Source organism: Entelurus aequoreus, linkage group LG12, assembly GCF_033978785.1.
Source record: "Entelurus aequoreus isolate RoL-2023_Sb linkage group LG12, RoL_Eaeq_v1.1, whole genome shotgun sequence".
Lineage (NCBI taxonomy): Eukaryota > Metazoa > Chordata > Actinopteri > Syngnathiformes > Syngnathidae > Entelurus > Entelurus aequoreus.
In genome coordinates, this window is record NC_084742.1 from 47,934,870 (window position 1) to 47,960,694 (window position 25,825).

At 40.0% G+C, this 25,825-nt stretch overlaps 1 protein-coding gene across 5 annotated transcripts in view; it reads left to right on the plus strand.

Moving 5' to 3' along the window:
- LOC133662289 (protein Dok-7-like) overlaps positions 1 to 14,181 on the plus strand; it is a 102,645-nt gene extending 88,464 nt beyond the window's left edge. For 4 of the 5 annotated variants that reach the window (XM_062066162.1, XM_062066166.1, XM_062066161.1 and 1 more), the window contains 2 exons: positions 6,878 to 7,030; positions 12,346 to 14,181. In XM_062066162.1, coding sequence (XP_061922146.1) covers positions 6,878 to 7,030; positions 12,346 to 12,482 — 290 coding nt within the window. In that variant the 3' untranslated portion in view covers positions 12,483 to 14,181. The remainder of the gene's footprint in view (positions 1 to 6,877; positions 7,031 to 12,345) is intronic. The other variant, XM_062066164.1, reaches the window with a different exon arrangement.
- The last annotated feature ends 11,644 nt before the right edge of the window (positions 14,182 to 25,825 follow it).

The window sequence follows — 25,825 nt, forward strand, 5'->3', positions numbered from 1 at the left end:
CGGCAACACCGATGCATCGGCGCATGCGTCGAGCTCATAGAGCGATACCCTGTGTCGGTGCGCGTATCGCTTTTAGAAAGTCACGTGACCGAACTTGAGCTGTTTTGGTCACGTGACCGATCATGAGCTATTCTGGTCACGTGACCGATACGCGAACTGTATCGCACTGACGCCTGCACGCCAAAATGTGTTTATTAGGAAGCGGCGCAATGCGTGTTGTTGACGAACATCGTTAGGGCCGCTTGTTGTCACTGTCACTCAAAGTTGCATTTCAAAATTACACAGAATAAATGTGTTTATTTTGTTTAGAATTCAGATGGGTTTGATTTGGTGCGCGGCATATACTTGCTGTGCGGCGCACGGTGTGCGCGGAGGACGCTTGAGCACTGCGCAATTGCGCAGGCGCGCACCTTAGAGGGAACGTTGCTCACAGGGCACAGAGGAGGCGTCAGTGCGATACAGTTCGCGTATCGGTCACGTGACCAAAGCAGCTCATTATCGGTCACGTGACTTTCTAAAAGCGGTATGCGCACTGACACAGGGTTTCGTATGGCATACTTGCCAACTTTGAGACCTCCAATATCGGGGGGTGAGGGGGGGCTTGGTCGGGGGGGGCGTGGTTATTTACAGCTAGAATTCACCAACTCGAGTATTTCATATATATATATATATATATATATATATATATATATATATATATATATATATATATATATATATATATATTATATATATATATATATATATATATATATATATATTATATATATATTATATATATATATATATATATATATATGTATATATATATATATATATATATATATATATATATATATATATATATATATATGAAATACTTGACTTTCAGTGAATTCTAGCTATATATATATATATATATTTATTTTATTTACATAGAAAAAAAAAAATACTTGAATTTCAGTGTTCCGGTGGCTATCCATTAGATGGCACTATTGTCCTGTTTAACTTCTCCGTTAATGATGAGTATATCATTTCGGCCACCGTGTTCAATGGAGAAGTCTGTTCTACAAAACTTACAGGCAACATACCCCTTCCCCTTCGAACTGTCCTGGATGAACTGAAATTCTTGTTTCCATTCGTTTTGGAACTTGCAAGCATATTTCTTCATCTTGCTCGTCGACGGCGTCGCCATGTCTGTAATTTCCTCGTTCTTCTGCTTCGTCTCCTTGTTGTGTGCGCAGTTGTGCACTCTACTCTCTAAAATCCCTAGATGTTATGACGTCATTGGGCAGACAAGCTGTTTATATTGTGGGAAAGCGGACGTGAGAACATGCTGTCTCCACTCAGTCTCAGGTCCGCATTGAGCCGGAGGGGGCGTGGCCTCCAGCTCCGGCTGAATACCGGGAGTTTGTCGGGAGAAAATCTCTGCCGGGAGGTTGTCGGGAGAGGCGCTGAATACCAGGATTCTCCCGCTAAAAACGGGAGGGTTGGCAAGTATGCGTATGGCGTCACATTAGGGGCAAAAATCCAAGCGCATAAAAACTGTTATCGCGCGCTGATTCTCCACTTCGTGCGCGCGCGCGACACTCTTTTGCGCGCTCGCGGCGCCTTTGTGCGCGCTCGCGGCGCCTTTGTGCGCGCTCGCGGCGCCTTTTTGCGCGCGCTGTCTCGGTCTGTGCGCTGTTATGTTTCATTTTGGCACTTTGGTGGCGGGTATGATTAGACCGCCCCTTCTTTCTGATTGGCTTTGAAAAAAAAAAAAAAAAGGAAAAATACAACTTCAAGTAGGTTGTAAAAAAAGGCAGTGAAGTGAAACTATCGCAATGCTTTTCTTTACACTCTCTCATGCACACAGATACTCATGTTATGATAAGTATATTGTTTCAAAAATATTAACATTAATTGTTATTTTAAACATCTTTCCGATTACATTGCTCAAATTCAAAAACCACTTTACTACACAAATATTAGGCCCAATGTGCAGGATTATTCTATTAGTATTAGTTATTTTTATGTTTTATCATATCTTAGCTTATTTTTATGTTTTATCATATCTTAGCCTATTTTTATATGGTCTTATATTTATATTTCAGTTTTTATTGTATTTTATTTTATTTAATAGTTTTTCATATTGTAGTTTATTTTTATGTTTGATTATAGCTTATCTTATTTCATATTATTTTTGGACTTTTACCTGATGTGTATTTTAATTATTTTTAATCCATTTATTTTATCATCTAGTGTTTCCTCAAAGAGCCCTCTGGATCTCCACGTCCAGAGGGTTCCTGTGATTGGCTATTATCATTGTGTTGTTATTATTATTGTTGTTTGTTTATTTTTATGTACATGTTTGACTGTCTTCATGGGGTGTGGGTTTTATTTCTCATTTTGTTTTTAACTATGTAAAGCAATTTGAGCTGCATTTTAAATGTATGAAAAGTGCTTTATAAATAAAAATGTATTATTATTTTTAGTACTCTTACAATCACTCCAAACCAGTTCAATAACTTACCTCTTTTTCAGCCAACATTTTTTTATCCACTTCTTCCTCAGTAAATCTTGATACATATTGACGATGACCCGCCCTGCTATACTTCTGATTGGCTCATATGAAAAATGCTCAAAGCCAATCAGAAAGAAGGGGCGGTCTAACATACCCGCCCCCAAAGTGCCAAAATGAAACATGACAGCGCACAGACCGAGACGGCGCGCGCACAGAAAGGCACCGCGCGCACGCAAAAAGGCGCCGCGAGCGCTCACGAAGTGGAGAATCAGCGCGCGATAACAGTTTTTATGCGCTTGGATTTTTGGCACTAATGTGACGCCATAGTTTCGCTCTATGAGCTCGACGCATGCGCCGATGCATCTGTGTTGCCGGACCCATCACTACTGTTAGTAGAGAAAGGTACAGGAATGACGGCGTGGCGAAGTTGGTAGAGTGGCCGTGCCAGCAATCGGAGAGTTGCTGGTTACTGGGGTTCAATCCCCACCTTCTACCATCCTAGTCATGATACATGTTCACATTAGTTATTGACTGTATCTAAAAAAGATTAAAATACATTTTTATTTAAATGAAGATATGAAATAAATCTAAATGAAATACAATATATATTATTGTATATACTAGGTCATAAAATCAGTGTCAGTTGAGTCGGTCCATAGGTTGCCTGTAGGGATTTTTAATGTCCAGCAGATGTCAGTATTTAGTGACACAGTATCAATACAGTTTTGCAATGTGTCGAAACGCTTCATGAGGCCTCATCGACCCATCACTAGCGTTGCTTTATTCAGTCACTTTTTTGGAATGCAGGTTAACTTAAATTCCTCCCAGTTGGGGCTTTCATTTAAACAAACAAATTATCGCATTTCTCATGCCTTAGTGATGGGCCTGGCAACACCGATGCATCGGCGCATGCGTCGGCGCATGCGTCGAGCTCATAGAGCGATACCCTGTGTCGGTGCGCGTATCGCTTTTAGAAAGTCACGTGACCGAACACGAGCTGTTTTGGTCACGTGACCGCTCATGAGCTGTTCTGGTCACGTGACCGCTCATGAACTGTATCGCACTGACGCCTGCGCGCCAAACTGTGTTTATTAGGAAGCGGCGCAATGCGTGTTGTTGACGAACACCATTAGGGCCGCTTGTTGTCACTGTCACTCAAAGTTGCATTTCAAAATTACACAGAATAAATGTGTTTATTTTGTTTAGAATTCAGATGGGTTTGATTTGGTGCGCGGCATATATTGGCTGTGCGGCGCACGGTGTGCGCGGAGGACGCTTGAGCACTGCGCAATTGCGCAGGCGCGCACCTTAGAGGGAATGTTGCTCACAGGGCACAGAGGCGTCAGTGCGATACAGTTCGCGTATCGGTCACGTGACCAAAGCAGCTCATGATCGGTCACGTGACTTTCTAAAAGCGGTACGCGCACCGACACAGGGTTTCGCTCTATGAGCTCGACGCATGCGCCTATGCATCTGTGTTGCAGGACACATCACTACTGTTACTAGAGAAGGTACAGGAATGACGGCGTGGCGAAGTTGGTAGCGTGGCCGTGCCAGCAATCGGTTACTGGGGTTCAATCCCCACCTTCTACCATCCTAGTCATGATACATGTTCACATTATTTGACCGTATCTAAAAAAGATAAAAATATATTTTTATTTAAATGAAGATATGAAATAATCCTAAATGAAATACAATGACTTGGTTTATATTATTGTATATACTAGGTCATAAAATCAGTGTCAGTTGAGTCGGTCCATAGGTTGCCTGTAGGGATTTTTAATGTCCAGCAGATGTCAGTATTTGGTGACACAGTATCGACACAGTATCAATACAGTTTTGCAATGTGTCGAAACGCTTCATGAGGCCTCATCAACCCATCACTATCATGCCTTGATCAGGTCTCCTAAATTGCCTGGAACATAGAGCAGAGAAATCTCTGATCAGTGCAAAGTTCAATAAATCACAGCAATCAATGAATCAAACATCTTACACACTTAGCAGACTAATTTACAAACTATATTTTAGTGGAGCAACACACTTACCGCCCGATGGAAGCAGACCTTTCCCAGCAGGGAGCCAGCCACACAATGAGTCAAACACTGAGGTGCTATTTAAATCAAACACAGTGATTGCCAACCTGACACAGCTGCCTTGGGGCAGGTGGCCACACATCAGCCTGATTGAGGATAAAATTAGGGATGTACTTGCCTTCAATGACCACACCTAGAGGGTGGCGTAGTTTGACTGCCTGGTGCATGCTTTCATTGTGATGGCTGGCTCTCTGCCTAGTCTCTCACCTGTTCGGAGGTATTGTGATGCTCCACAGTATATATGTATGTTCGAAATAAACCATAAACCATTTTTTAACCGATAACTGGATTTTATTTGTTGAGTTTTTACAATGCATAATGAAATGCATCGTAATATGTGTACACCTAGGACAGGGGTCGGCAACCTTTACCACTCAAAGAGCCATTTTGGCAAGTTTCACAAATTAAAGAAAGTAATGGGAGCCACAAAAAATGTTTTTAAATGAAAAACACCGCATACAAAGCTTAAACGCTTTGTGCTATGTTACCGGAACCGGCACGCACTTTAATGTGGAAATTATATGTTAGTGCAGCCCGCGAGTTTTGAATGAATGGCGCTTGACAGCGTCATACTTGCCAACCCTCTCATTTTTCCTGGGAGACTCCCGAATATCAGAGCGTGATGACACTGCATTTGGCGCCCTCTACAGTCTGGCCTAACAGTGTACCTGCTCGACCACACGTAGAAAGCAATTTCAGCTTAATCACGTAGGTGACAGCAAGGCGTACTAACTCAGCAGGCACACATCTTACACTGACGGTACCAATACCCAGAATCCCATGCAGCCCTAACTCTTCCGCTCATCCAACGCACGGAGAGGGGGGGGGGGGGGGGGGGTTGATGTGTGGGAGGATTTGGTGGTAGCGGGGGTGTATAATGTAGACCGGAAGAGTTAGGGTTGCATGGGATTCTGGGTAATGGTTGTGTTGTGTTTATGTTGTGTTACGGTGGGATGTTCTCCAGAAATGGGTTTTTCATTCTTTTTTGGTGTAGGTTCACAGTGTGGCGCATATTTGTAACGTAACAATGTTAAAGTTGTTTGATACGGCTACCGTCAGTGTAAGCTGTGTGGCTGATGAGTAAGTATGCTTTGCTGTCTCCTGTGTGCGCAAGTAATAACAACATGCGACATGTGGCTGAACTGGCACGCTGTATGTAAATGCTATAGAGGGCAATTACTGCAGTGCAATTAGGGCACGCCCTTAATTTAATAATTAGAGTGTAAATAGTATTATTCTTTCCCTGGGAGTAATCTATAAGGGACACTGAGATCCATAAATCTCCTGCGAAAATCGGGGGTGTCGGCATGTATGTAGCTGAGCCGCATCAGAGTGGTCAAGGAGCCGCATGCGGCTCCGGAGCCGCGGGTTGCCGACCCCTGACCTAGGATAAAGACGATAGAACACATTTCACTTTTGACACTATAATATCAGCAGGCAAGTCATCAAGACAACTATTAAGTTGTCCAAAGCTAATACTACCTTATAACTTGTTCTTATGTTATGTTATGCCACCATGCTTTAGACACTTTTTCTGTGCTAATTAGCTGATTAAAATGACACGTTTTTTGAACCGCTTTAGTTGCTCTGACAAAATATTGACGTCACAGAGGAAATTAGATTTTTTAATTGAATTATATTTATATAGCGCTTTTCTCTAGTGACTCAAAGCGCTTTTACATAGTGAAACCAAATATCTAAGTTACATTTAAACCAGAGTGGGTGGCACTGGGAGCGGGTGGGTAAAGTGTCTTGCCCAAGGACACAACGGCAGTGATTAGGATGGCGGAAGCGGGGATCGAACCTGGAACCCTCAAGTTGCTGGCACGGCACTGTTCTATACCGCCCCGATGGATAGAACAGTGGAGCAAAGATGGTGCAAAGAACAGCAAACAGTGTCAATAAACTATATTTTCAACTCCTATGAGACAACTATGTGACTGTAGAGAGAACCATGACAACATGATTCCTCACACTTTTTTCCAATAATACAAACAGTGCATAGAAAGCTTACTGTTCCAAAGAAAACCAAAATACACAATTTGAGTCGACTAAGTTTTCTGTAATTTTAGTTAACTGAAATGTAAAAATGTAGTCGTCCTAAAAAACCAACCAATTTACATAAGTTTGACTAAAACTAAAATAATTTTTTTTTGTCAAAAGACTGAAACTAAATTAAAAACCAGCTGTCAAATTTAAACTTGTCCATAGTGATTATAAAAAGAAATCGTCGTTGTCATTAATTGTAGCGGTGTAACGGTGCAAGGAGCTGACTTTTTGGAGCTTTTTTCTCTTACAGGAACAACATTCCCCCTGGAAGCGTCTCCTGCCGAAAGGCCTCGCAGTGCCGCTGTGACGTACGTCAATATTCCAGTGAGTCCAACGTCCAAGAAGCAGCTCAATTACATGGAGCTGGAGCTGCAAGAGCACAGCGCCCGAAGTTCCGCACTGAGTAAGGATTTAACGAAAATGCGGCATATGTGTTGCGCCTTGAGCTAAAATGTGTTTTGTACAGGACATAGGTCAAAGTTTTAGTCAAACTGCATTAAAATTTTGCAGTTTTGTAATTGTACTTAAGATCTCGCCATGGGCTGAAAAGGGTACTTTCTGTGAGTTTGATGAAGTTAGGACATTTTTGTAAGCAGAACGTAGGTCACATTTAGTTTGAATTATGTAAGATTTAGTGCTATTAGATAACACCAACAACAGTCCTTATCTTATGCAAATATATTTTTTCCCAAAAAATCCATTAGTATTTCTATTTTCTAATACAAATCTTTAAATTTAAGGTACTACTTTTTTTGTAAAAGTAATACTTTTCCGGTGGGACTTTTCTTAATAAAAACAACTTTTTTGACCGCCATTCAGAACTTTTTTCTCCAAAAGTGTTTTTTCACAGTATGTTTTGCCTTAAAAACGGATTTTTCCTTTTAATGTTAAGTTTTTTTGTGATGTTACGAGTTTCTCCTAAATCAGCATTTTCTCGCAATAGGAATTCTTTAAAAAAAAACAAAAAACGACTGAGTGAGTCAATCTTTTTGAAACCGGTTCTGAACAAGAATCAATTCCTTGGAATCGCTAACCAATTTTTTAAACACTTCTTTTAAAGTTGCCAGTCAGCAAAATGGCGGCGCCCTGGCAGAACAAACGCTCTAAAGTTTAGGTACATTTTACAAGAAAAGATTGCAACAGCGCTAGTTGTATAACTGTAAAGTTGCTATTTCATCAAGAGGAGGACATACGATGCTGAAACATTTGAACATACAGCATGCAATTACTATAAATGAAAGTAGCGTTTTTGAATCGTGCCAATCTCATCCCAGCAACCGTAACGCTAGCACGTCATCTGCCGTAACAAGTGCTAACTCACCACCTATCGTGTTTGTTGGATTGAAATGAATGCCTTCTCATTTAGATTAGAATGACGTGAGACAGATTCTGAGCAGTAAGTACTAGCTCCAGTTCATGTCTGCCACCTGGCGCTATATCTTCTCCTTTCACCACGGCAAGGAAGTGTTCAAGCAGTGACTAAGTTTGTGGTCAAAAGCTTTCACCAATTTGCCACAGTGCTGCTGATTTTCAAGAGGTCAAGGTTCAATTGTAGTCAGAGAAATGTTGCATGTTTAATTTTCATGATGGTAAAACTCATAAAATTCATCATGTCAGCAATCCAACTTCAAATGTGAAAGTAAGATGTGATATGCAAATTGTGATATGTCAAGCCTTTATTTATTATTATTTTGATAATCATAGCTTACAGTTTTTGAAGACCCCACATTTTCTGAGATTTTCATTTCAATGTTTTCATAAACTGTAAGCCATAATCATCAAAACAATATCAAAAGGAGGCTTGAAATAGCTTAGTTGCATGTTATGTATATGATAGTTTGACCTTGTAAATCTAAACAAACCATTTCAATATTTAGAGTTTCACCAGTATGTTATCTAGAGAGATGAATGTTAAATGCTAAATGTTACATTCTTGTTACATTCATTTCTTATATTTGTCTTTTAAGACCTCACTTTTGGCTTTGTAAGGTCATGTTACCTCCTAACTGCAGTTCAAATCCTGAAGGCTTAATTGTTCAGAGGGTTAAGATGCTTGGTCTCTGAACAAGTCGGTTAGGGTTCAAATCTCAGCAAGGTTGATTAGTATTGTTAGAATTTTTTTTTGAAATAATTTAAATAATGTTTGTAAACTACCTTATTTTTCGGACCATAGGGCGCACCGGATCATAAAGCGCACTGCCGATAAGTAGGTCTATTTGGGTCTATTTTCATACAAAAGGCGCACCGGATTATAAGGTGCATTAAAGGGGTCCTATTGTGATTATTTTTCTTTAAAACACTTCCGTGTGGTCTACATAACATATAATGGTGGTTATTTGGTCCAAATGTTGCATAGATTATGTTTTACAGACCATCTTCAAGTCGATATTTGACCATCTCTTCAGGATGCGCTGTTTTGTGGGTGGTCTTTACGTGGCTCTACTTCTACTACTATCTGTCAGTAGACTCGCTATGGAAGCACTAAAAACTACCAGTACAACAATTACGACTGGGCATACTGATCTTGTACGACTGGGAGAAGATACTAATCTTCTCCAAGTCGTAATTGTTGTACTGGTAGTTTTTAGTGCTTCCATAGTGAGTCTACTGACAGATATAAGTTACAACTGTACACTACTTTATATTACAAATGGCAACAGTGGAGGATGAATGCCCCACAACAAGATAGAGGGAAATAGAAGGAGCTTATTGACTGCGATGCGAACAACAATGGTGGATGGGCACATTTTCGGGACTTATACAGACCCTAAATACACATCAGCAGGTACCAACAGCTAAGAAAAGTTGGTTTTAAATAATATGTCTAAACAAAACGCCAAATAAAGTTTCCTAATAGATGCCACTTTGGGGTCCTTGTGCACACACCTTAATAATACCCGTATGTTGAAGCACAGTACGTCTGACTACTGTAGCCGTAATGCGCCGACAATCCATCAAACGGTGTGGCTTCGTAGCTTAATAAAGTCGTGCTAAAACGTTTTGACTCATTTTTGAGCGCTGTGTCAATGCTCTATATTGTCAATGAAACATAAAAGTTTTAGACTTGCTTGCTAACCTGTACTGGCTCGTGTATTTATTAAGGGTGTAAAGGTACGTGTATTTCTATTGAACCGTTTCGGTACGGGGGGTTAGGTTCGTAACGGAGGTGCATCGAACGTATTTCCACACGGACATATTAAGTAGCGCACCGCACGTTGTGCAAACAGGCACAACACAAGGCATGCTAGCGACGACCGGGCTACGTCAACATGCAAAAGCCAGAGCTGGAAGACCCTCCTGCCTCTTTAAGATCTCCCGTTTGGGAACACTTCGGCTTCGCGGTGCGATACAACAATGGAGGACGAGAGTTGGACAAAGCGAAAGCGGTTTGCCGACATTGTTCAGCAGCAGAGGGTATGCTTCTGGCAACACGTCAAAAATGCTAACCCATTTGAAGCGGCACCACCCCCAAGTGAACATCGCCTCAACGAAGAGAAAGACGAGCGTGGTGCAAACCAGCTCTCCACCGCATTCAAGCAGCCTCTCCTCGGCCAGTCAGACAGGGCTAAAGCAATAACAAATGCCATTGGTGTTTTTATAGCAGCAGATTTATTACCATATTGCATTAAAAAATAGATTTTGACCCACTTCTATGGTGGAAGGACAATTAGCCCATATATCCTCTTACTGCCAAGTTAGCCAGGCACTACCTCGCCATACCTGCTACCTCCGTGCCCAGCGAAAGGGTATTTTCCACAGCTGCAAACAGGTCTGACCTTTCTGCAGACAATGTAGATAAACTGATTTTTCTGGCAAAAAACATGAAGATTGAGTGAAAGTCACCAAGGTTAAAGGCTGGGCGGAAAAAAGAAAAGTTAATCTGAGGCTGAGTTGACTTGAAACTGTTTAGTCGCACTTTTTATATGTAGAAGAAAAGTTTTGTCATTTTATTTAATCTGAGCAACAACTTGAAGCAGTTTAATGTTGCACTTTATATGTAGAAATGTTGCACTTTATATGTAGAAAGGTTTTGTTAAGAAACCAATTCTGAGCCTTATCTTATTTAGTTTTTATTTTATATATGTTGACCACATTAACCCTGGCAATCGACCCTGTGTGTATATGTATGATGTTATTGTTATCCTTAGCATTCATGACTGCCTGCTGTTGCACTGATCAGCCTAGTGGTGGCTCACATCCATCACACACAGAGCTATTTCTACTTTTGGGCAGAATTATTATAGTGTTCCCAACGTTAAAAGGATAAAGCCATTGTTTACAAATTTGGTAAATAAATAACCAGAAAATTTATATTTTGTTGTTTTCTTACTATACCGAAAATGAACCGAACCGTGACCTCTAAACCAAGGTACGTACCGAACCGAGATTTTTGTTTACCGTTACACCTTTAGTATTTTTTGAACAGGGGGCGTCAACCTGCAGTCCACGCATCTCTCTATCTCTTAAGTATGACTGCTATGTACGGGTCCCACTTATCATTACACCATGTACCAAGTAAAATAGCTTCGAGGTGGGTAAACACAACCAGAATTAATCCATACACTGGCGCACTGTCCATCTTTGAGAAAATGAAAGGATTTTGAGTGTACCTTACTGTCCGAAAAATACTGTGAAATCGATGCTAATCCACCTTTTCGTTCTTTTTTTTTCCAAACAAGAATCGATAACAGAACCGGTAAGGAACTTAATCGTTCAACAGATTAAAAAGTGGAATCGGAACCGGAAGAATCTTATCAATTCCCATTCCTAACTGTGACTGTTTTTTTCCCTCTAATATTTTCTTATAGGAATATATTCTCTTTTTTTTTCTTTTTCTCACACATTATTGTTGGAAAATGTTAGAAAATATGAAAATAGTAGTTTTTCACAATATTCCAACCTTATTCCTGTAAAAAATTTTATACAAATGTTACAACTTAATTCTCTGTCATTTATGACTTTCTCGCAACAGTGGGACTTTATTATAATTGTACTAATATTACAGCTTATCCTTTAGGCACAGATGCCTAGAGGGCGCTAACTTACAAAGTGTTTTAAGCATTACACTCGCCCTTTTCTAACTTTTAGCACGCAATGACATAAACTACATCTTACATAACACACACACACACACACGCACGCTTTGTGTGTGTGTGGTCAGCTAATGATAGCGATTTGGCAAAGTTTATCCTCTAACATTAGCTATCACTGAATGTATGTTCTATCATAACAATATGATTAGTTGTTTGTTTTGGCCTGCTTTCATGTTTATGCATGTGCTCCCTGCGAGTATGTGTGGATGAAGTCTCAATTTCCCCTCGGGGATTATTCAAGTATTTCTGATTCTGATTCTGATGAGCCAGCAGTGAGTGGCAAGCTTGAACGCCTAATTTCTAGGACAAACAAACATTTTTTATTCAATATAATTGGTAATACATAGTAGGTATAGACATTTGAAAAATATATTTGTTCTTTTAAACCTCTAATGGTAACAATCTAGCCGGTGGTGTTCTTGTTACCGTATATTTTTTCAGACTTTTTCTCACATTATGACTACTGAAAACTAGAAATTGTTGGTGTCATATTATAACTTTATTCTAATCAAAAGTGTAGGATTTTATAATATAGTAAACGGTGACGTTTGCGCTAAAGACACCCCTAGAAAGGCAACAATATGCATTTTGAAAATACGTTTTTGTGCTTGTGTGTTGACGACAGGGAAGAGTTCCACCAAATATGCCTACATCGACATCACGGCCACGGAGGCAGCCCATGTAGTGGGTATCCAGCATGCCTTGGGGCGCCAGGAGGGTCTCCACACCCTGGAGCTGAGGAGGAAGGGGGTGCCGCATTGACCTTGTGTATTGTATGACACTAATGACAATTAGTGTCATTACCTATTTATGTTATTTGCGTGTGATTTTTTTAAATGTAATTTTTATTAGAATGAAAAACACTTTTCATATGTGTAAATATATTTTCTTGTGACTGCTAATTCTATTTAATGATCATGTACTGTACGTATGAGGAAAAATACATGGCTACTATTTGTTCTATTATAATTTTGTGATTTATTTTTAATGCCAGTAACGACTTGTGCTAATCAAACGTTATATAAGAATAATAAAATAACTGAAAAAACATTTGATAGTTTTTCCCCCCACACTGATGGCGTAATGAACAATAATATATAGAAATGACCCAAAATACATTTAAATGTGATGAACACGTAAATGTAAACATTATATTTAAGTCCATGGTAAATGAAATAGGCAGCAGCAGATGAAATAAGTCCGTTCTTGGCAGTCAGTAGCCATGCAAATGTCTGCACGGCCAATTTGATGCTGAGCTCAACGAACGAAAGAACAGAAAAGGCAGAAAGAGCAGCAACTCCATTTTAACTCCATTTTGTTTATATTTATAAAGACTATTTTCTTGTTTTGTCAATCCCAATGATCAAAGTGTACTAAAAAGATAAATTACTGTCCCAAATGTAACATACTGTAACAATACTCATTTTTTACTATCTTATTTAGTAAAATAAATTCAGTTCACCCCTCCAAAAAACTGTAACACTCAAAAATGGGAATATAAAAGTATACCTGTACGAGATGAGGATTGTTGATCTTATTGTCAGTTTTTGCTATAATATAACTAATCACTACTTGATTAGAGTTTGTCATGAATAAGCCACATTTTCCTGCATAAATATTACACTTTGTTTAAGAAACAGCATCTACACAAATGGTGTATTTTCCATGGAAAAATTTTATTTTTCCACAACTCTTCACTCGAAACTAGTACATTTTACCCAGAGGTCGGTAGTAACGCACTACATTTATTTGTTACATTTACCACAAGTACCTTTTGTGGGCTTACTTTACTTTGTCAGGAGAAGACACTTTACTCGTAATTGCAAAAGGTGTTCTGCAAAAATTAAACGGGGAGGGTTAAAGACAAGCTTCAGCACAATCAAATCTGAGAAGTCACCTTAAAATGTGAAGATTTGTGGAGCAGTACTAAGCTGCCTGTGCTGCTACGTCGAGACCTAGCGTTAATTGGGGCGACCGCAGCAAACGTAAAGCCACAGGACTGATTAGAAAGTGTTTAAAAAGAAAAGACCGAAGGGCAAAAGCATGTGACAATAAAATGAGTAGTTGTTTATATTTAACCTCATGGTTCATATGGAGACACAGGCTTTATTTACTGTTTATAATTTGTTAGTGGGAAAAACTGCACTTCATTATTTTAACCCTGATTTCTTTATGTTCTGCAATTGAATGTTGCGTTTCTAAGGGGCAGGCACTCATTGCATTATTTTATTATGGTCAGGGAAAAATATCCATCCATTTTCTACCCATTGTCCCTTACGGGGTCGTGGGGGGTGCTGAAGCCTGCATGTCTTTGGAGGTGGGAGGAAGCCAGAGTACCTGGAAGGGAACCCATGCAGTCACGGGTAGAACATGCAAACTCCACAAAGAAAGATCACAGGACCGAACCCAGGACCTTCATATTGTGAGGCACACACACTAACCCCTGTTCCACCGTGCTGCCCCAGGGAAAATATAATTAATAAAATTTTTCAATCAAGTGATGTGACTCCGCTTGTTTCATGTTGTTGCAAATGCCAATACAGACTTGGGTTGTACGGTATACCGGTACTACCGTAATAATGTACCGCGGTACTAACTGATTGAAATTGGTACTATACTGTCTTTGAAAAGTACCGGTACCGTTCTTTCATCTGCGGCAGTGACTACCGAGCTGAGGCTCATGATGTTGAGTGTGTCAAAACGCACACACAAAGTGCATACAAGCAATAACATCTTGGAGAGGAAGAATGGCAAAAAATGACAATTCTACTAATTAATACAGTATTAATACAATATGGTGATATTTGGACTTCAAAACTAACGATAAAGGTGGCGCTTTAAACAAGGAAGCAAGTGTTGCTTTAAAGCACGCCTCGCCAAACGTGGTGATTAGTATTACCGCCATTGTTTCAAACTTAGGTAAACATTTAAATAATGAACATTCAGATCCGCACAAGGAGTTATAAAGAGTGACCTGTAATAATGTAGTTGTTACACCTGCTGTTTGGCTCCGGTGCAGACTGCCGTCAAGAAGCACAGGGCAGACGTTCCTTTCGGGGTCGATGTTTTCGTCGGGGGGAACCCTTCACTTTACAATAGGTCTGCTAAGCTCCGCTTTCCGGTCAGAATTCGAAGCCACCGATTTGTAACAAACTGATTGCTTTATTATTAGTTTTGCAGGACACAACCGGACCTGTTCATCACTGTGCTAAATAATACGTTAGTGCAAGCGCTACCTGTCCCTCTCTTTACTCGTCACTCACTCACTGACGTCACTCAGTCAACACGTTGCCATTGTCTTAAACACTCTCATAAGTTAATCAGCTTCCCTGCTATGCACATGTAGATACAGAACATGTAGATATGTAGACGCACACACAGCTGCTTGGATTGATGCCAAATATTAGCGGAGTTAGGACCGCCCATCTAACGTCAACTAGTGCAAGTAAAATGACTGAATTTGGTAACAAATTGCTACAATTTGTGTTATCTTTAACAAATGTGTGTTTTACTTGCTACATGACTTATCTGTGTACATTTATCCATAGTTTGGTTTTTAGTACTTACTAATAATTGTATTTTTCTTAAAGCACAGACCAGGATTGGCAATCATAAATCATAATTTAATATTATGTTAAAGCTTTTTTATTATATCATAATCCTTGATTATGGAAAATTGTAAATTGTTCTTTGAGTGCAACAATAAAAACACAATGTGTTTAATGCCCTTTAATTAAAATGTTAACCTTCTAAAATTGTTATTTGAGTGCAATAGGAAACATGTTTATTGTATTGTAAGATTTTCTGTTAAAATAAAGCCAAAATGTAAATGTTTTCGTAGTTTCCTTTATTTGGAAACATATCAAAGTATCGATATACATTTTGGTAGTGGTACCGGTACCAAATTATTGGTATCGAGACAACCCTAATACAGACTACTATTGGCTTAGTTATTCTCATTTTTAGTTCTTCTCAATCAATCAATCAATGTTTATTTATATAGCCCTAAATCACAAGTGTCTCAAAGGGCTGTACAAGCCACTAGGACATCCTCGGTACAGAGCCCACATACGGGCAAGGAAAAACTCACCCCAGTGGGACGTCGGTGAATGACTATGAGAAACCTTGGAGAGGACCGCATATGTGGGTAACCCCCCCCTCTAGGGGAGACCGAAAGCAACGGATGTCGAGTGGGTCTGACATAACATTGTAAAAGTCCAGTCCACAGTGGATCCAACACATCAGCGGGAGTCCAGTCCACAGCGGGGCCAACAGGAAACCATCCCGAGCGGAGACGGGTCAGCAGCGCAGAGATGTCCCCAACCGATGCACAGGCTAGTGGTCCACCCGGGGTCCCGGCTCTGGACAGCCAGCACTTCATCCATGGCCACCGGACCTATGCAACTCCCCCTCGCAAGGGACAGGGGAGAAGAGGAGAGAAGAAAAGAAACGGCAGATCAACTGGTCTAAAAAAGGGGGGGTCTATTTAAAGGCTAGATTATACAAATGAGTTTTAAGATGGGACTTAAATGCTTCTACTGTGGTAGCATCTGAGGTAGGCATTCCAGAGTACTGGAGCCCGAATAGAAAACGCTCTATAGCCCGCAGACTTTTTTTTGGCTCTGGGAATCACTAATAAGCCGGAGTTCTTTGAACGCAGATTTCTTGTCGGGACATATGGTACAATACAATCGGCGAGATAGGCTGGAGCTAAACCGTGTAGTATTTTATACGTAAGTAGTAAAACCTTAAAGTCGCATCTTAAGTGCACAGGAAGCCAGTGCAAGTGAGCCAGTATAGGCGTAATATGATCAAACTTTCTTGTTTTTGTCAAAAGCCTTGCAGCCGCATTTTGTACCAACTGTAATCTTTTAATGCTAGACATAGGGAGGCCCGAAAATAATACGTTACAGTAATCGAGACGAGACGTAACGAACGCATGAATAATGATCTCAGCGTCGCTAGTGGACAAGATGGAACGAATTTTAGCGATATTACGGAGATGAAAGAAGGCCGTTCTAGTAACACTCTTAATGTGTGACTCAAACGAGAGAGTTGGGTCGAAGATAATACCCAGATTCTTTACCGAGTCTCCTTGTTTAATTGTTTGGTTGTCAAATGTTAAGGTGGTATTATTAAATAGATGTTGGTGTCTAGCAGGACCGATAATCAGCATTTCCGTTTTCTTAGCGTTGAGTTGCAAAAAGTTAGCGGACATCCATTGTTTAATTTCATTAAGACACGCCTCCAGCTGACTACAGTCCGGCGTGTTGGTCAGCTTTAGGGGCATGTAGAGTTGAGTGTCATCAGCATAACAGTGAAAGCTAACACCGTACTTGCGTATGATGTCACCCAGCGGCAGCATGTAAATACTAAAGAGTGCAGGGCCAAGAACCGAACCCTGGGGAACTCCGCACGTACCTTGACATAGTCCGAGGTCACATTGTTATGGGAGACGCACTGCATCCTGTCAGTAAGATAAGAGTTAAACCAAGACAAGGCTAAGTCTGACATACCAATACGTGTTTTGATACGCTCTAATAAAATATTATGATCGACGGTATCGAAAGCGGCGCTAAGATCAAGAAGCAGCAACATAGATGACGCATCAGAATCCATCGTTAGCAATAGATCATTAGTCATTTTTGCGAGGGCTGTCTCCGTAGAGTGATTTGCCCTGAAACCGGATTGAAAAGGTTCACAGAGATTGTTAGTCACTAAGTGTTCATTTAGCTGCTGTGCAACAATTTTTTCGAGAATTTTGGAAATAAACGGAAGGTGGGAGACCGGTCGGCAGTTTACCATGAGGTCAGGATCGAGGTTAGGTCTTTTGAGCAGAGGATGAATAACCGCTTTTTTGAATGCTAGGGGAACAGTGCCGGAGGAAAGTGATAAGTTTATAATATTTAACACTGATGGACCTAATAATACAAACAGTTCCTTGATAAGTTTCCCAGGAAGTGGGTCAAGTAAACATGTTGTTTGTTTTATCCCACTTACACGCTGTAATAATTCCTCTAATGTTATTTCATCAAAAATAGAGAGACTATTTTGGAGGGCAGTGTCCGTCGTATATACAGTCGTATTTGTGTTAATAGAACCCAGTTGTAGCTGGGATGCGTTGTCTTTAATCTCCTTTCTAATGAGTTCAATTTTCTTATTAAAGAAATTCATAAAATCATCTGCCGAGTGGGTGGAGCTACTGGGAGGAGTCCCTTGTTGGGTTAGCGATGCTACTGTACTAAACAGAAATTTAGGATCGTTTTTGTTGAGGCGGATGAGATTTGAGTAGTATTTAGCTTTAGCTAAGGTAAGCATGCGTTTATAAGTTATTAAACTATCACTCCATGCTTGATGGAAAACCTCAAGTTTAGTCGCGCGCCATTTGCGTTCCAGTTTTCTACATGATAATTTATGAGCTCTAATTTCTTCTGTAAACCATGGGGTGCGCCTTTTAGGGGCCCTTTTTTGCTTAAGCGGTGCTATACTATCAATAATTTCGCGCAAGGCATCGTCAAAGTTGTTAGTGAGGTTATCAATAGAGCCGACATAATTTGGGAATGGTGCCATTACCGAAGGCAGTAGGTCAGCAAGAGTCATCGTTGTGGCAGCATTAATGTTGCGGCCGCTATAGCAGTTATTATTATTATTAGCTTGTTGACAAAGAGTCAAAACTTCAAATTTTATAAGGTAATGATCGGACATTACTTTAGTATATGGAAGTATCATAACTTTGGAGGTGGTGACACCCCTGACAAGCACTAAATCTATTGTATTACCGTTGCGATGCGTGGGTTCATGTATTATTTGTGTAAGACCACAGCTATCAATTATGGTTTGGAGCGCCACGCACTGAGGGTCCGATGGGGTATTCATATGGATATTAAAGTCCCCCATTATGATTATATTGTCGGCGTGCGTCACTAGATCAGCAACGAACTCTGAGAATTCACTGATAAAGTCCGAAAAGGGCCCAGGGGGGCGGTAGATAACAGCCAGGTCGAGAGGTAGCGGTGTGACCGACCTCATAGTAAGCACCTCAAACGATTTATATTTATTATTTAGGTTAGGGGTAAGGTTGAAATTTTCATTGTATATTAGTGCGACACCCCCTCCCCTTTTAAGAGGACGGGCAACATGCGCATTCGTATAGTTAGGAGGAGATGCCTCATTGAGCGCAAAAAATTCGTCCGGTTTGAGCCAGGTTTCGCTAAGACCAATGACGTTAAGATTGTTGTCTCTAATGACCTCATTAACCAATAACGCCTTGGGAGACAATGATCTTATGTTTAAAAAGCCCATATTATAGGTATTGGGCTGTTTTGACGAGTTTTTGTTAAGATTATCCGTAGTGGCAATATTAACAATGTTGCGTTTATTATGCGTAGTGCACTTTAAATAGTTTCGACCATATCTAGGAATTGATATGATGGGAATTTTCCGATTGTTTGCTTGGTGCTGCAATAGACTGGACATATCATAATTTGCCACCTCAGTAGAATGCATGTCCACCTCTGACACAGACACAACAGAAAAAACATTATGTGAATTGTGTATTATTCTAAGAGAATTGCTATGCGTACATGGATTATCCAGCCTGGCGCTGGCTAGTTCTAGTTTAACTGACTCCTCACCCGGACTAACAGACATTGTAATTGCCTGTGACCGGGCTTGCTCATATATATATATATATATTTTGTGTTGGACAGTTATTTTTTTTCAGTTAATGAAATCAAATCAATGTTTGAGTTACTTTTCTTGTCAATCATTGAAATAAATCAAAAGGTATAAATTAAAAAAAATGCAATGTTACTATTTGTTTTCAGAAATTAGGATTATAATAAGAAGTGTATTTGTACTCAAATTATTGTTGAATAAACATATCAGTTGACATTAATCTTATCCCTACAATAGATGCGTATATTTATTGTTGGAGTGTATACATTTTGGGCAAAAGTGTGAACTGTTAATGCATTTATTTTCCACATATTCTTGTGTAAAAATATACACACAAATATTAGTTATCGTTATTGATTGAAGTTCCAATATTGTGCATCCCTAATCACAATACTTGTGCGTATTTTGAGATATTCTGTATAGTTGACTGATAAATTTACAGCTTGAAATACAATTTACCTACATATATATGTATATATACATGTATATGCATATATATGAGTATATATATATGTATATGTGTGTGTATGTATGTACTATGTATGTGTATGTATAAAAATATATATATATATATTAGGGGTGTGGGAAAAAAACGATTCGAATTTGAATCGCGATTCTCACGTTGTGCGATTCAGAATCGAAAATCTACTACTCTGCTTGCATGTCAGCAGACTGGGGTAGATCCTGCTGAAATCCTATGTATTGAATGAATAGAGAATTGTTTTGAATCGGGAAAAAAATCGTTTTTGAATCGAGAATCGTGTTAAATTGAAAAAAAGAAAAAGATTTTGAATCGAATCGTGATCCCAAGAATCGATATTGAATCGAATCGTGGGACACCCAAAGATTCACAGCCCTAATATATATATATATATATATATATATATATATATATATATATATATATATATATATATATATATATATATATATATATATATATATGTATATATATATATATACATATATATATATATATATATATATATATATATATATATATATATATATATATATATATATATATATATATATATATACATATATATATATATATATATATATATATATATATATATATATATATATATATATATATATATATATATATATACATATATATATATATATATATATATATATATATATATATATATATATATATATATATATATATATATATATATATATATATATATATATATATATATATAGCGAGGGGCAGAATGTGACCAAAATTCATGGTCAAATCAACGTCAGCACCCGACATTGATCAAACGTAGTCAAAAAGCATGATTTTCCAACATTAATTTAAATCAAGGTTGTTTCCATGTCTTGTGCCTGCTGAGATGTTATTGTCGTAAGATGCTGCTGCTGCTACGTCAATTCTTGTAGCAGTCAGTCCTGATATGCATATGTAATGATTACATCATAATAATTTGCATATTCATATAAAATACAAATATTTAGAACTTATTACAAAATGTAAAGTATACAGTATATTGTATGTATATTATTTTTTATGAAAAAAAAAACATTTACAAAGGAATTATTCCACTGAGATATTTTTATACAGATAGACACTTAAACATCTAATTGATTTAATAAACAATTTAAATTAGTAGAAAAACAACAGTTACAAATAAACATAACAAATATTTAAAAAAGTAAAATATTATTGATAATGATATGATAATGTTCTTATTAATCCAGGTCATTAGCATCTTGGGAATTCAATCGATCGCAACTGGACTGTTTGGTTTGTCCTAGACGTTTTGCCGCTCCTTCAGTTCATCAGTTCATGCTTAGATTGGTCAGATCTACTCCTTAAAGGCCTACTGAAATTAAATGTTCTTATTTAAACGGGGATAGCAGATCCATTCTATGTGTCATACTTGATCATTTCGCGATATTGCCATATTTTTGCTGAAAGGATTTAGTAGAGAACATCGATGATAAAGTTTTGGTCGCTGATAAAAAAGCCTTGCCTGTACCGGAAGTAGCGTGATGTCACAGGTTGAAGGGCTCCTCACATTTGCACATTGTTTACACCAGCAGCGAGAGCGATTCGGACCGAGAAAGCGACAATTACCCCATTATTTTGAGCCAGGATGAAAGATTCGTGGATGAGGAACGTGAGAGTGAAGGATTAGAGTGCAGTGCAGGACGTATCTTTTTTCGCTCTGACCTTAACTTAGGTACAAGGGCTCATTGGATTCCACACTCTCTTCTTTTTCTATTGTGGATCACGGCTTTGTATTTTAAACCACCTCAGATACTATATCCTCTTGAAAATGAGAGTCGAGAACGCGAAATGGACATTCACAGTGACTTTTATCCCCACAACAATACATCGGCGAAGCACTTTAGCTACGGAACTAACATGATAGCATCGTGCTTAACTGCATATAGAAACAGACGAAATAAGCCCCTGACTGGAAGGATAGACAGAAGATCAACAATACTATTATTACTATTAAACCCTGGACCTGTAACCACACGATTAATGCTGTACCGCCTGGCGAAGCCTAGCAATGCTGTTGCTAATGACGCCATTGAAGCTAACTTAGCTACGGGACCTCGACAGAGCTATGCTAAAAACATTAGCTCTCCACCTACGCCAGCTCTCATCTGCTCATCACGACCCGTGCTCACCTGCATTCCAGCGATCGACGGCGCGACAAAGGACTTCACCACGATGATCGGTGCGGTCGGCGGCCCAAAGACGGAGGAAGTCAAGGTTAGGACAGCGCCGCGGCGGCGGGCGTTGTAGCTTTCGACGACACCCCAGCCGCCATCAGAGTCGGCAAGAAACATATATTTCCCCAAAGTTACGTACGTGACATGCACATAGCGCCACGCATGTACGGGCAAGGGATCAAATGTTTGGAAGCCAAAGCTGTACTCACGGTAGCGCGTCTGCTATCCAACTCAAAGTCCTCCTGGTTGTGTTGCTGTAGCCAGCCGCTAATACACTGATCCCACCTACAGCTTTCTTCTTTGCAGTCTCCATTGTTAATTGAACAAATTGCAAAAGATTCACCAACACAGATGTCCAGAATACTGTGGAATTTTGCGATGAAAACAGAGCTGTTCGTATTGGGATACAATGGTGTCCCAATACTTCCGCTTCAACCCTTGACGTCACGCGCAAACGTCATCATACCTAGACGTTTTCAGCCGGAAGTTTCCCGGGAAATTTAAAATTGCACTTTATAAGTTAACCCGGCCGCATTGGCATGTGTTGCAATGTTAAGATTTCATCATTGATATATAAACTATCAGACTGCGTCTGATAGTTTGAACATGAATGTGTGTTGAGACTTGATTGTAATACTAACAAAGTAAACTATTCTAACAATAGTGTTCAATTGTTTTTCGTGTGATGAGAGAGGATGTGCGACTCAAACATCAGCACCAAGAGCTGAAGCAGACAAGCCGATACAGCACATGAATGTTAAAACCAGGATCAATTGTTTTAACGAAATGTCATCATAATCATCATTATCGTCATTGTCATTATCATCGCTGTCCATAGTGAGCATTGCAGTCTTGGTGAGTAGTCTTATTATTGTCATGGTGTTCCGCATCGTTCCGCTGGTAATTGCTGTGCTGACCAGCCGCACTCTGAAAGCCCCCCCAGAATTTTCTTGGTGTCGTTGGCTGCTGCAGACATCCTGGGGGCGGCACTGATGATGCCCTTCAGCCTGGCCTGGACACGGAAAGGATTGACAGATTGATAGCTTTTGGGGAATTTTGGTGCGGTGCCTATTAGGCACAGGATGTTCTTTTTTGCACTTTGTCCTTCGAGCATTTGTGTGCAATCAGCTTGGATCTTAAGAGGACTCTTAAGGCTGTAATTTTAACAGTGTGGTTGATTTCAGCCGCTATTTCCTCACCACCATTGTTGACCATTGAGAGAAACTCTGAGGAGCAATGTACCCATCTTAGCTTCTAGCATATTGTCCTTCTATGCACCCTGCCTGGTCAGGATTCTAGTCTATATCAAGATTTATCAGGTGGCCAAAACCATTACAAGAAGCATGTCGGAAAAGAAGAACGGCGCGCAAAGCAACCAAACGGCCACCGAGGATCTAGAAAGCTTCTCATCAGGTGGAAACGACCAAAGCCAGCCACCACTTACACCAAGTATTGCGAAGGGCAAGAATGTGAACGTCAAGAACATCAAATCAACTTACAGCAAGGCTGCTAACGCTACTGTTGCTTATGATGACGCCAACACATACACCATGACTGCTTACGTCAACGGCAACACCGCTAACAGTGGCACCAAGGCTGCTTATGACAACACCAAGTCCGCCAATGACGACAGCAAGGCCTCACAAAGATAATGTAGCAGACCCCTCGTCCATGGAAAGTCAGCCCTGCCAGTTCCTCCCACTGCAATTTTTACTCCCATCCTTAAATGTGCATCCCCAACTCAACAACTTGCTGCAGCAGAGAAGCTTCCTACCGACTTTCAAATCTTCATTAATGGCTCTACGCTGAATGGCACCCAGAATGGAGGAGCAGGTGTGATAGTTCTTCGTGAAGATGACATCCTCCACTCTTGGCATGCTGCCACTGGGACCTTCAGCAGCTCATTTCAATCTGAAAAATCTGCCAAGATTTCGTCCATATCTTGGATGCATCAGTATGACGACTGGACCTCAGTTTCCATCATCAGTGACTGCAAGTCCCTGGTCCAAGCTGTCAGCAACCCCAACACCACAGAGGGGTCTGTGGTGTTGGGGTTGCTGACAATCTTCAAAACAGATACAACCAGGCCATTGCAACCTAGCAGGCAACAACCTTGTCTATGAACAAGCTAAGCTCGGCTCCTCCCTCCCCCAAAATGACAACCAACTCGATCGATCAACTCGCCATGTCTGTAGGAGATGCCTCCCTCCCCCTCTAACCATCCCTGTTTCATATCTGTAACATCCCACAAACACAACCCCCAAGAGGAGTCCTCGTTGTCGAAGAAAGACCTACCCGACGTTACCCGTTTCTGATCCGGTCACCACCCTGCTCTCCGAAGGTGGCTTCATCTGACGGGAATGTGTGAAGACGATCGATGTCGTGTGCGGTGAGGAACAAGAATCTGCCAAATACCTCTGGCTACGGAGCCCAGCGCTGATGACAGCGGTATCATCGTCAACTTGGCAACTCCTTTGGTAAATTTCAAAGCCTCAGGCGACTCAGGTGACAAACAAACAAACAAATGGCAACACCGCTAACAGTGGCACCAAGGCCGCTTGTGACAACACCAAGTCCGCCAATGACGACCTCTTTGCCTCACAGAGAAAATGTAGCAGATCACTCGTCCGTGGAAAGTCAACCCAAGCTGCTGATGCCAATGCCAATGCAATCGACTTCTTCATCCCCTCCTTCATTTGCCAAAAGCTAACCATCGCCCTTGGCCGTCAAAATACTGCAGGCCTCTTTTGTTTTGAAACCTGATCAAACCTCACGGTAACGACAGGGACTTCAGGCGGGCCTAACACAAGATTAATTGCAAAACGCAGGAAAAGTCCAAAATTGCAAAATTGACTTAATGAAATTAAATATGAACATGAATGTGTGTTGAGACTTGATTGACAGCCCTATTTGTGTCATTTTATTTATGTAAATTGTACAAGCGTTGGCCCTGCGATGAGGTGGCGACTTGTCCAGGGTGTACACTGCCTTCCGCCCAAATGCAGCTGAGATAGCTCCAGCACCCCCCGCGACCCCAAAAGGGACAAGCGGTAGAAAATGGATGGATGTACAAGCAGTTCCAACATTGATTAATTGCACTGACTTGACATATTATTGGATTATATTTTACAAAGATACTTTTTTGTTTGTTTTTGGAAGAAAATTATTACAGAATTTAACTGCAAGGCTATCTTGATTTCATTTAGTTTTAAAGGTGTCATTTTATTTACAAACCCCGTTTCCATATGAGTTGGGAAATTGTGTTAGATGTAAATATAAACGGAATACAATGATTTGCAAATCCTTTTCAACCCATATTCAATTGAATACACTACAAAGACAAGATATTTGATGTTCAAACTCATAAACTTAATTTTTTTTTTGCAAATAATTAACTTAGAATTTCATGGCTGCAACACGTGCCAAAGTAGTTGGGAAAGGGCATGTTCACCACTGTGTTACATCACCTTTTCTTTTAACAACACTCAATAAACAATTGGGAACTGAGGAAACTAATTGTTGAAGCTTTGAAAGTGGAATTCTTTTCCCATTCTTGTTTTATGTAGAGCTTCAGTCGTTCAACAGTCCGGGGCCTCGCTGTCGTATTTTACGCTTCATAATGCGCCACACATTTTCGATGGGAGACAGGTCTGGACTGCAGGCAAGCCAGGAAAGTACCCGCACTCTATTTTTACGAAGCCAAGCTGTTGTAACACGTGCTGAATGTG